Here is a 12151-nt window from a genome sequence, read left to right as displayed (position 1 = left end):
GCAGCTCCTTGTGTATGGGCACAGTGTGACCTGCGTTTAACCACACCCACCTCAATTTCAATAGAAACTCAGCTAATTGCCCCGTAATCCATCCAGAGAAGAGTGGGTAGCACCAGAGCACTGGCAGGCAGCTAATATTGTTCCAATATACAGGGAGATAGAACTATAGTCCAGTCAGCTTAATATCAATGATAGGAAAGATACTGGGATCTGAGAAATAGAAGAGCATCCAGAGACAAAAAAAAAATCAAAAATTGTCAGCATGGATTCTGAAAGTCATGCTTAATTAACCTGATAGAAAGAGTACAACAACAACTTGTATTTATATAGCACCTTTAATGTAATAAAATGTCCCAAAGGGCTTCACAAGGACATTATAAAACAAAATATGATGCTGAGCCACAAAAATAGATATGAGGGCACATGACTAAAAGCTTGGTCAGAGAGGGAGATTTTAAGAAGAGCTTATAGGAGGAAAGTAGGGTAGGGAGGCGGGGAGATTTATGGAAGGAATTCAGAACCTAGGGTCCAAACAGCTGAATACAAGGCTACCAATAAATGCAGGGATGCTCAAGAGGCCAGAGTTAGAGAAGCGCAGATATCTTGGAGGGTTGTGGGACTGGAGGAGATTACAGAGATAGGGAAGGGTGAGGCCATGAAGGGATTTAGAAACAAGAATAAGAATTTTAAAATCAAGGTGTTACTTGACTGGGAGCCAATGTAGGTCAGTGAGCCCAGGGGTGATGTGTGAACAGGTTTTGGTGTAAATAAGGACACTAACAGCAGAGTTTTGGATGATGTCAATTTTACAGAAAGTTGGAAGGCAGCCAGATGTGTGTTAGAATAGTCAAGTCTACGGGTAACAAAGGCATGGATGAGGGTTTCAGCAGCAGGTGAGCTGAGGTAGTGGCAGCGATAGGTGATGTTGTGGAGGTGGAAATAGGTGGTCTTAGTGATGATGCGGGTATGTGGTTGGATGCTAATCTCGAGGTCAAATATAACGCTAAGGTTGCAAACAGTCTGGTTAAGGGTACACAAGGTTAATGTGGTAGATGTCATATAATTGATAAGGTACCACACAGTAGGCTATTGACAAAGATTAGGGCATGTAGATTCAGGAGACAAATAGCTGAATGGATTACAAATTGGCTAAAACAAAAGCAGAGAGCAGCAGTAAAGGAATATTATTCAGATTGGATGAAGGTAGAAAGTAAGGATCTGTGTTAGGCCCACTGAGATTCATAATTTACATTAATGATTTGGTTTTAAGAGTAAGTAACTCAATATAACAAATTTGCAGAAGATACCAATTTGGGGGTTAGCTAACACTGAGGAAGAATGCAAAATAATACAAGACATTAGAAAACTTGCAGACTGGGCAGTTAAGTGGCAAATGAACTTTAACACAGATAAATGTGAGGTGAGTAGGAAAAACAGAAACATCACCTACACCTTAGAAAATAAGAAACTGAATGGGCTGGAAGAGCAAAGGGATTTTCTTTTATTCATTGACAGGATGTTGGCGTCACTGGCAAGTCCAGCATTTATTGCACATCCATAATTACCCTTCAGAAGGTGATGAATACAATTGAGTAACTTGCTAGGCCACGTCAGAGGGTAGTTAAGGGTCAACCACATTGCTGTGGGTCTGGAGTCACATATAGGCCAGACCGGGTGAGGACGGCAGATTTCCTTCCCTAAAGGACGTTAGTGAACCAGATGAGTTTTTATGACAATCCAGTAGTTACACGGTCATTATCACTGACACTAGCTTTTTATTCCAGATTTAATTAATGAATAGAATTTAAATACCCCAGGTGCTATTTGAACTCATGTCTCCCAATCATTACTAGTCCAGTAACATAACCACTTTGCTACTGCACCCTGAATCTAGGGTTGCAGATAAACAATTCATTAAAAGCAGCAGTGCTAACAAAGCGCTGGGATTTATTTCTTGGTGTATAGAATTCAAAAATATGTTTGGTGAGCAGTCCTGCAGTTGCTGTAGGGCCATGGTGAAAGGAGTTATATTTTAAATGGCTCCTTTGACCACAGCTGATTAGGCAGCGACTGATGGGATCACTCGAAATAGAAATATCAACTTTCCTTTTCTTTACCCAGGAGGATGAGCTGTAGTCCCTCCTGCCCGAGGTAGTCACATGGACAGTGCCTTCAATGGCCCCCAGCATCCACCCTTGGTATATTAGTGATCACGACCCATGGGGAAATGGCTGTTGTCAGGGAGGCAGACAGAGGTGTCTGAAGTCTCACCTCACTGAAGATCACTCACAGCACTGGGAAAAATCTGCTACTCTCACCGTTTATCACTTGCTCCCTATCCCCTGGTATCATCCATCCTGTGGGAAGGGTACTCATACACCTGACCTCCATTCATTTATTGCTACCTTCTCCACTGGATCCCTCACCTGTCTGTGACTCGTGAAGCTTCACCTCCTCCTTGTGATCCCAACCATGGGCAGTTTTATCCTGATGGTCCTTCTGTACTCCAAACTTTCCTCCAAATCCTTTTGCATAATCTGCAAGGCAATTGTATCGATCTCATGTTCTTGGTGTGAAGGTCTACAGGTGGAGTGATGTGAACAGTCAGGCAAGTGGGGTATGTGTTCAGGTGACGGGTGTAAAGAGGGTGAAAACTCAAGAGATTTCATCTCTTCGATCTGGGTTCCAGTACAGCTGATATTGGTGAGGTTGTTACACAAGGGAGCTCAGGTCACTTCCCGAGACTGCAGTGAACTGGCCTGACAACACTAAAATGATCATAAATTGGTCGCAACAATCAGAGAGATTTTTACAGGGAATGAAAACCTGCACTCTGGTGCTTGCGAATGGGGCATTTTGGAATGTATTTGCGAGGCAGCAGTAGGTACCATTCTGTGAGTGGGCGGGGTATGAGGGAGCAGGTAGTACCATTCTGTGTGAGTGGGCGGGGTATGAAGGAGCAGGTAGTACCATTCTGTGTGAGTGGGCGGGGTATGAGGGAGCAGGTGGTACCATTCTGTGTGAGTGGGCGGGGTATGAAGGAGCAGGTAGTACCATTCTGTGTGAGTGGGCGGGGTATGAGGGAGCAGGTGGTACCATTCTGTGTGAGTGGGCGGGGTATGAGGGAGCAGGTGGTACCATTCTGTGTGAGTGGGCGGGGTATGAGGGAGCAGGTGGTACCATTCTGTGTGAGTGGGCGGGGTATGAGGGAGCAGGTGGTACCATTCTGTGTGAGTGGGTGGGGTGTAAGGGATGGGAGGTACCATTCTGTGTGAGTGGATGGGGTATGAGGGAGCAGGTGGTACCATTGTGTGTGGGTGGGGTGTAAGGGATGGGAGGTACCATTCTGTGTGAGTGGACGGGGTATGAGGGAGCAGGTGGTACCATTCTGTGTGAGTGGGCGGGGTATGAGGGAGCAGGTGGTACCATTCTGTATGAGTGGGCGGGGTATGAAGGAGCAGGTAGTACCATTCTGCGTGAGTGGGCAGGGTATGAGGGAGCAGGTGGTACCATTCTGTGTGAGTGGGCGGGATATGAGAGAGCAGGTGATATCATTCTGTGTGAGTGGGCGGGAGGTGTGTATAAGGAACATACCTTTTTGTGAATCATGTTTCTCAGTCACTCCTTTGTAGTCGTACCCTAAAGCAGATTTATCCACCTTGTCCTTTTCAACTCCGTATTTCCCACCAAATCCTTTGGCGTAATCTAAGGGAGATGAAAATATCACAGGATATCAAACCAGGGTAAATACAGAGTATCACAAATAGCACAGAAATACACCATTTGGCCCACTGTGGCTGTGCTGGCTCTTTGAAAGAGCTGTCCAGTTTAATCCTGAAACTCTGATTTTTTCCATAACCCTGTAAATTATTCCTCTTCAAATACATGTGTAATTGTCATTTGACAGTTCCTGTGGAATCTGATTCCAACACCCTTTCAGGTAGTGCATTCCAGATCTTAACAGCCCTCTGAGTAGAAAATATTCTCCTTGTTTCCTTTCTAGTTCTTTTGCCAGTTATTTTAAATCTATGACCTCTGGTTACTGTCTCACTTGCCAGAGGAAACAGTTTCTCCCTACTTGTTTTATCAAAAACCCTCATAATTTTGAATATCTTTATTAAGTATCCCCTTAATCTTCTCTGCTGTAAAAAGAACAATTGCAGCTTCTCCAACTTCTCTACATAACTGAAGTTTTTTTTATTTCTGGTATCATCCTAGTAAATATCCTCTGCATCCTCTTGGCATTCTTCCTAAAGAATCCAGAATTGCACACAATACACCAGCTGAGGCCCAACCAGAGATTTGTAATAGTTCAACGTGACTTCCTTGTTTTGGTATTGTTGGGCAAACCCCCCACCTACCAAGACTGAGGCACCCATTATTTCACCACATGAACATTAAAACTTAAAAATGCAAGTCCCTGACCGGAAAGACATTTTTGTACAGTAACAAGCAGTGTTTGAACAAACGGGACTCAGTCGTTGCTTCCCCAATACACAAAAGAAGTGGTCAAACCCAGTTTTAGTCACATGACGAGCTGGCTGGAGTTTTTTTTTTAACTTGAACTTCCAACGAAGGATTTGAACTCAGACAAAGCCATGTGCTCATGGAGTAAAGATCTCTCCTGGAAATGAAGCAAGAATTACAACCTGTCCTGTCTGCCTGCTTCCATCTCCTTCCCATGGAACTGAATCTTGGTGAAAACATGTGAAACTCAAAGAGAGAAAGGTTTCCTACATGAACAAAGTTTTAAGAAGACTACTGGGCCCCAACGAAAAGCAAGACTACTTACAAAAGGACTACAGTAAGCTCAAAGCACCATAACAAGATATTGCCTCAAACCCCTCTCTACTCTTTTCTGTCCCTATCTGCATGTGATATTGTGTGTGCACGCTAGCGTGGGCACGTCGTATATTCATAGGCGTGAACCGTATTAGAGTTTAAGTTTTAAGTTTAAATAAAATTTCAGTTTTCTTCTTTAAATCTGAGAAAGCCTGTGTGAATTGGTTTCTTTGTCTTATAATTGGAAAACTGTGAACAAGGATTCATAAAAAGGGGAGCTCAAAATACAGTGTGTTTAAAATTAAACCCTGTTACAATAAGACCAGGTGAAGGTAGTAACAGACACCCAGACACATTGTAACAGTATTCAATACCCCTATTTGCAAAGCCAAGAATCCCATATGTTTTTTTGAAAGCCTTATCAACTTGCTCTGCCACCTTTAAAGATTTGGGAATGTGTACCCCCAGGTCCCTGTGTTCTTGCACCCCCTCAAAATAGTAACATTTAGATTATGCTGCTTCTCCATGTTCCTCCCAAAGTGCATCACCTCACACTTATCTACATTAAGTTGCTTCTGCCATGTGTCTGCCCATTTCATGAGTCTATGCCCTCTGGACGTCTGCTGTCTTTCTCGCTATTTACTATATTTCCAAAATTTATATTGCACTCCTTATACCCGTTAACTGGTACCAAGAACTATTTACGGATAAAAGTACAGATGAACAGTGGAAGGTGTTTAAACAGTACTTGGTAGATTCCAAGACCTGTAAATACCCCTAAAGGGCAAGAGCTCAACTTGAGTAATTAAACAAACTTAAATCAAAAAGGGAAATGAGAGAGAGAATAAAACTAAAACAAAGAGTTTATACAAAGACAAAAAAAACAGTAGAGATCGTGCAGACTGGGTCTAAAGAACGGCAAAGGGATACAAAGAAAGTGGTAAAGGCTGCAAAAAGGAATACGAGAAAAAACTTACGAACGATATCAAGGACAACACCAAAGGTTTTTACAAATATAAGAGAAAGCGGAATGGGATGCAGGAGATATTGTAATTGGAAATAGGAGGAGATGACAGACAGCTGCTTTGTATTGGTCTTTACAGTAGAGGATGAGATACAAGGAAAACTCAAGCTAAATCAAGAGAACAAATTAACTAGATTTAATATAAGAAAAATATGGTGATGAGGAAACGAATCAGATTAAAGATAGACAAATCTCTAGGACCTGTTGATTTCACTCCTGACTATTAAAAGAAGTAGGTGAGAAAATTGTTTATATGTCAGGATCTCCTAAAACCTTCTCGAATTAGGCATTGTCCCCTTGGATTGGAAAACTGCCATAATCACTCCACTATTTAAGAAGAGTAAGAGAGATAAACCAGTAAATTGTAGATCTACTGATCTAACATCAGTTGTGGGAAAGTTACTCAAATCTGTTATTAGGGACAGAGTGATTGAGCATTTGAACTAACATGAGCTGATTAAAGAAAGTCAGCATAGATTTGCAATGGATATGTAATGTCTAACAAACCTGGTTGATATTTTTGAGGAGGCAACTAATGTGGTAGATAAGAACAAAGCAAAACACCGCAGATGCTGGCAAGCTGAAATAAAAGCAGAAAATGCTGGAAATAGTCAGCAGGTCAGGCAGCATCTGTGGAGAGAGAAACAGAATTAATGTTTCAGGCCAACCATTTATCATCAACCTGAAACATTAACTCTTTTTCTCTCACCACAGATGCTACCTGAGTATTCCCAGCATTTGCTGTTACGGTGGCTGATAAGGGAGTGTCTATGGATGTTATTTATATGGATTTCCAGAAGGCATTCAACAAGGTTAGCACCGCAGCCTCACAGCTCCAGGGACCCGGGTTCAATTCCGGGTACTGCCTGTGCGGAGTTTGCAAGTTCTCCCTGTGTCTGCGTGGGTTTTCCCCGGGTGCTCCGGTTTTCTCCCACATCCAAAGACTTGCAGGTGATAGGTAAATTGGCCGTTGTAAATTGCCCCTAGTGTAGGTAGGTGGTAGGGAATATGGGATTACTGTAGGGTTAGTATAAATGGGTGGTTGTTGATCGGCACAGACTCAGTGGGCCGAAGGGCCTGTTTCAGTGCTGTATCTCTAAATAAATAAATAAGGTTCCACATAACAGACTGTTAGCAAAAATAAGAGTGCATGGAATTGGAGGCAACCTTTTGGCTTAGATAGCAAATTGTAAGTAGGAGACAGGGAGTAGGGATAATGGTATGTACTCAAATTAGCAGGATGTGACTAGTGGTGTCCCCCAGGGATCTGGGATCTCAGCTTTTCACTATATTTATAGAAGATGTAGATGAAGAAATAGAGAGCCACATGTCTAAGTTTGTTGATGACACTAAGTTTGTTTAGTTTAGAGATACAGCACTGAAACAGGCCCTTCGGCCCACCGAGTCTGTGCCGACCATCAACCACCCATTTATATTAATCCTACACTAATCCCATATTCTTACCACGTCCCCACCTGTCCCTATATTTCCCTACCACTTAACGACACTAGGGGCAATTTATAATGGCCAATTAACCTATCAACCAGCAAGTCTTTGGCATGTGGGAGGAAACCAGAGTACCTGGAGGAAACCCACGCAGACACAGGGAGAACTTGCAAACTCCACACAGGCAGTACCCAGGATTGAACCCGGGTTGCTGGAGCTGTGAGGCTGTGGTGCTAACCACTGTGCCACTGTGCCGCAGTTAGGTGGCACGATAAGTAGTGCGGACGAGACCAGAAAGTTGCAAATGGACTTTGATAGATTAAGTGAATGGGCAAAACTGTGGCAGATGGAGTTCAATGTGGTGAAGATAGATCAGAATATTTTTTAAATGGCGAGAAGCGAGGAATTGTGGAGGAGCAGAGAGATTAAAGGGGCCCATGTACAAAAATCACTGTAAGCTGAATACAAAGGGATGGAAGTTATGTTACAGCTGTCCAGAGCTCTGCTTAGACCCTATCTGGAGTTTTACATTCAGTTCTGGGCACTGCACCTCAGGCAGGATACACTAGCCCTGGAGTGGGGTGCAGCACAGATTCACCAGAATGATAACAGGACTAAAGAGTTAAATTATGAGGACAAGTTGCATAAACTGTATTCATCTGATTATAGAAGATTAAGGGGTGATCTAATTGAAGATTTTAAGATGATTAAATGAATTAAGTGTCTGGATAGAAAGAAACTATTTTCCCTGGTGGGACAGTGCACAAGGAGTATAACCTTAAAATTAGAGCAAGGCCATTCAGAGGTGACAGCAGAAAGCACACCTTCACACAACGGTGAGTGGAAATCTAGAACTCTCTTCTCCAAAAAGCTTTAGAGGCTGGGGGTCAATTGAACATTTCAAAACTGAGATTGATAGATTTTTGTTAGGTAGAAGTAATAAGAGATATGGAACTAAATAGAGTTAAGGTACTGATTGGCCATTATCTAATTGAACAGCGGACAGGCTTGAGGGGGTGATTGGCCTACTCCTGTTCCTATGTAACAGGTTAGAGAGTTTTACTGGTATCCTTGTGTTCCAATGAAACAGGCTTGTGGGGCTAAATGGCCTACTACTGGTCCTATATTTCTATACGAACATTCTGTGCGAGTTGGGGGAAGAGGAATGAGTGTGTCAGGGAGGTATCATTCAGTGTGAGTGAGCGGGAGGTGTGTAATGAGTGTACCTTTCTGTGAATCATGTTTCTCAGTCACTCCTTTGTAGTCGTATCCTAAAGCAGATTTATCCACCTTGTCCTTTTCGACTCCGTATTTCCCACCAAATCCTTTGGCATAATCTGAGGAAAATGAAGATATCACAGGATATCAGACCAGGTTAAATGCACAGAGTATCAGCACCCGGGTAAATGCAGAGAATATTAGCACCCGGTTAAATGCAGAGATTATTAGCACCCGGGTAAATGCAGAGAGTATCGGCACCCAGGTAAGTGCAGAGAGGATTAGCACCCAGTTAAATGCAGAGAGTATGGTTCACCCGGATAAATGCAGAGAATATTAGCACCCGGGTAAATGGGGAGAGTATCAGCACCTGGGTAAGTGCAGAGAGTATTAGCAACCGATTGAATGCAGAGAGTATGGTTCACCCAGGTAAATACAGAGACTATGGTTCTGCTGGGTAAATGCAGAGAGTATGGTTCACCCAGTTAAATGCAGAGAGTATGGCTCACACAGGTAAATGCAGAGAGTATCAGCACCCGGTTAAATGCAGAGAGTATGGTTCACCTGGATAAATGCCGAGAATATTAGCACCTGGGTAAATGCAGACAGTATCAGCACCCGGGTAAGTGCAGAGAGTTTTAGCAACCGATTGAATGCAGAGAGTATGGTTCACCCAGGTAAATACAGAGACTATGGTTCACCTGGGTAAATGCAGAGAGTATGGTTCACACAGATAAATGCAGAGAGTATGGTTCACCCGGGTAAATGCAGAGAGTATTGCATACATGGGTAAATGCAGAGAGTATGGTTCACCCGGTTAAATGCAGAGAGTATGGTTCACCCGGATAAATGCAGTGTATGGTTCACACAGGTAAATGCAGAGATTATCACACACCTGGGTAAATGCAGAGAGTATGGTTCACCCGGGTAAATGGAGGGAGTATGGTTCACCCAGGTAAATGCAGTGTATGGTTCACACAGGTAAATGCAGAGATTATCACACACCTGGGTAAATGCAGAGAGTATGGTTCACCCGGTTAAATGCAGAGAGTATGGTTCACCCGGTTAAATGCAGAGAGTATAGTTCACCCGGGTAAATGGAGAGAGTATGGTTCACCCAGTTAAATGCAGAGAGTAAGGTTCACCTGGTTAAATGCAGAGAGTATGGTTCACCCAGGTAAATGCAGTGAGTATCAGCACCTGGTTAAATGCAGAGAATATGGTTCACCCGGTTAAATGCAGAGAGTATGGTTCACCCGGTTAAATGCAGAGAGTATGATTCACCCGGTTAAATGCAGAGAGTATGGTTCACCCAGGTAAATGCAGAGAGTATGGTTCACCCAGGTAAATGCAGAGAGTATGGTTCACCCGGTTAAATGCAGAGAGTATCAGCACCCGGTTAAATGCAGAGAGTATGGTTCACCCGGTTAAATGCAGAGAGTATGGTTCACCCAGGTAAATGCAGAGAGTATCACACACCTGGGTAAATGCAGAGAGTATGGTTCACCCAGGTAAATGCAGAGAGTATGGTTCACCCGGTTAAATGCAGAGAGTATGGTTCACCCAGGTAAATGCAGAGAGTATGGTTCACCCGGTTAAATGCAGAGAGTATCAGCACCCGGTTAAATGCAGAGAGTATGGTTCACCCGGTTAAATGCAGAGAGTATGGTTCACCCGGTTAAATGCAGAGAGTATCAGCACCCGGTTAAATGCAGAGAGTATGGTTCACCCGGTTAAATGCAGGGAGTATCAGCATCCGGTTAAATGCAGAGAGTATGGTTCACCCAGGTAAATGCAGAGAGTATGGTTCACCCGGTTAAATGCAGAGAGTATGGTTCACCCGGGTAAATGCAGAGAGTATCACACACCTGGGTAAATGCAGAGAGTATGGTTCACCCAGGTAAATGCAGAGAGTATGGTTCACCCGGTTAAATGCAGAGAGTATGGTTCACCCAGGTAAATGCAGAGAGTATGGTTCACCCGGTTAAATGCAGAGAGTATCAGCACCCGGTTAAATGCAGAGAGTATGGTTCACCCGGTTAAATGCAGAGAGTATGGTTCACCCGGTTAAATGCAGAGAGTATCAGCACCCGGTTAAATGCAGAGAGTATGGTTCACCCGGTTAAATGCAGGGAGTATCAGCATCCGGTTAAATGCAGAGAGTATGGTTCACCCAGGTAAATGCAGAGAGTATGGTTCACCCGGTTAAATGCAGAGAGTATGGTTCACCCAGGTAAATGCAGAGAGTATGGTTCACCCGGTTAAATGCAGAGAGTATGGTTCACCCAGGTAAATGCAGAGAGTATGGTTCACCCGGTTAAAGGCAGAGAGTATCAGCACCCGGTTAAATGCAGAGAGTATGGTTCACCCGGTTAAATGCAGAGAGTATGGTTCACCCAGGTAAATGCAGAGAGTATGGTTCACCCGGTTAAATGCAGAGAGTATGGTTCACCCAGGTAAATGCAGAGAGTATGGTTCACCCGGTTAAATGCAGAGAGTATCAGCACCCGGTTAAATGCAGAGAGTATGGTTCACCCGGTTAAATGCAGAGAGTATGGTTCACCCGGTTAAATGCAGAGAGTATCAGCACGCGGTTAAATGCAGAGAGTATGGTTCACCCGGGTAAATGCAGAGAATATGGGTCACGCAGGTAAATGCAGAGGGTATCAGCACCCGGTTAAATGCAGAGAATATGGTTCACCCAGTTAAATGCAGAGAGTATGGTTCACACAGGTAAATGCAGAGAGTATGGTTCACACAGGTAAATGCAGAGAGTATGGTTCACACAGGTAAATGCAGAGAGTATGGTTCACACAGGTAAATGCAGAGAGTATGGTTCACACAGGTAAATGCAGAGAGTATGGTTCACCCAGGTAAATGCAGAGAGTATCAGCGCCTGGTTAAATGCAGAGAGTATGGTTCACCCGGGTAAATGCAGAGAATATCGTTCACGCAGGTAAATGCAGAGAGTATCAGCACCCGGTTAAATGCAGAGAGTATGGTTCACCCGGGTAAATGCAGAGAGTATCACACACCTGGGTAAATGCAGAGAGTATCAGCACGCGGTTAAATGCAGAGAGTATGGTTCACCCAGGTAAATGCAGAGAATATGGGTCACGCAGGTAAATGCAGAGAGTATCAGCACGCGGTTAAATGCAGAGAGTATGGTTCACCCGGGTAAATGCAGAGAATATGGTTCACGTAGGTAAATGCAGAGAGTATCAGCACGCGGTTAAATGCAGAGAGTATGGTTCACCCAGGTAAATGCAGAGAATATGGGTCACGCAGGTAAATGCAGAGAGTATCAGCACGCGGTTAAATGCAGAGAGTATGGTTCACCCGGGTAAATGCAGAGAATATGGGTCACGCAGGTAAATGCAGAGAGTATCAGCACCCGGTTAAATGCAGAGAGTATGGTTCACCCGGGTAAATGCAGAGAATATGGGTCACGCAGGTAAATGCAGAGAGTATCAGCACCCGGTTAAATGCAGAGAATATGGTTCACCCAGTTAAATGCAGAGAGTATGGTTCACACAGGTAAATGCAGAGAGTATGGTTCACACAGGTAAATGCAGAGAGTATGGTTCACACAGGTAAATGCAGAGAGTATGGTTCACACAGGTAAATGCAGAGAGTATTGCACACATGGGTAAATGCAGAGAGTATGGTTCACCCGGGTAA

General features: G+C 43.7%; 1 protein-coding gene across 2 annotated transcripts in view; it reads right to left on the bottom strand.

The window, feature by feature from the left end:
- Window positions 1-12151, bottom strand: part of hcls1 (hematopoietic cell-specific Lyn substrate 1) — a 51459-nt gene that overhangs the window by 17733 nt on the left and 21575 nt on the right. For both annotated transcript variants that reach the window (XM_068059348.1, XM_068059349.1), the window contains exons 7-9: window positions 8479-8589; window positions 3595-3705; window positions 2427-2537 (exon numbers count right to left, since the gene is read on the bottom strand). In XM_068059348.1, the coding sequence (XP_067915449.1) occupies window positions 2427-2537; window positions 3595-3705; window positions 8479-8589 (333 nt within the window). The remainder of the gene's footprint in view (window positions 1-2426; window positions 2538-3594; window positions 3706-8478; window positions 8590-12151) is intronic.

This window comes from Heterodontus francisci, chromosome 27, assembly GCF_036365525.1.
Source record: "Heterodontus francisci isolate sHetFra1 chromosome 27, sHetFra1.hap1, whole genome shotgun sequence".
Lineage (NCBI taxonomy): Eukaryota > Metazoa > Chordata > Chondrichthyes > Heterodontiformes > Heterodontidae > Heterodontus > Heterodontus francisci.
The sequence above is the reverse complement of the archived record's forward strand: the minus strand, read 5'-3'. Positions and strand labels throughout refer to the sequence as shown.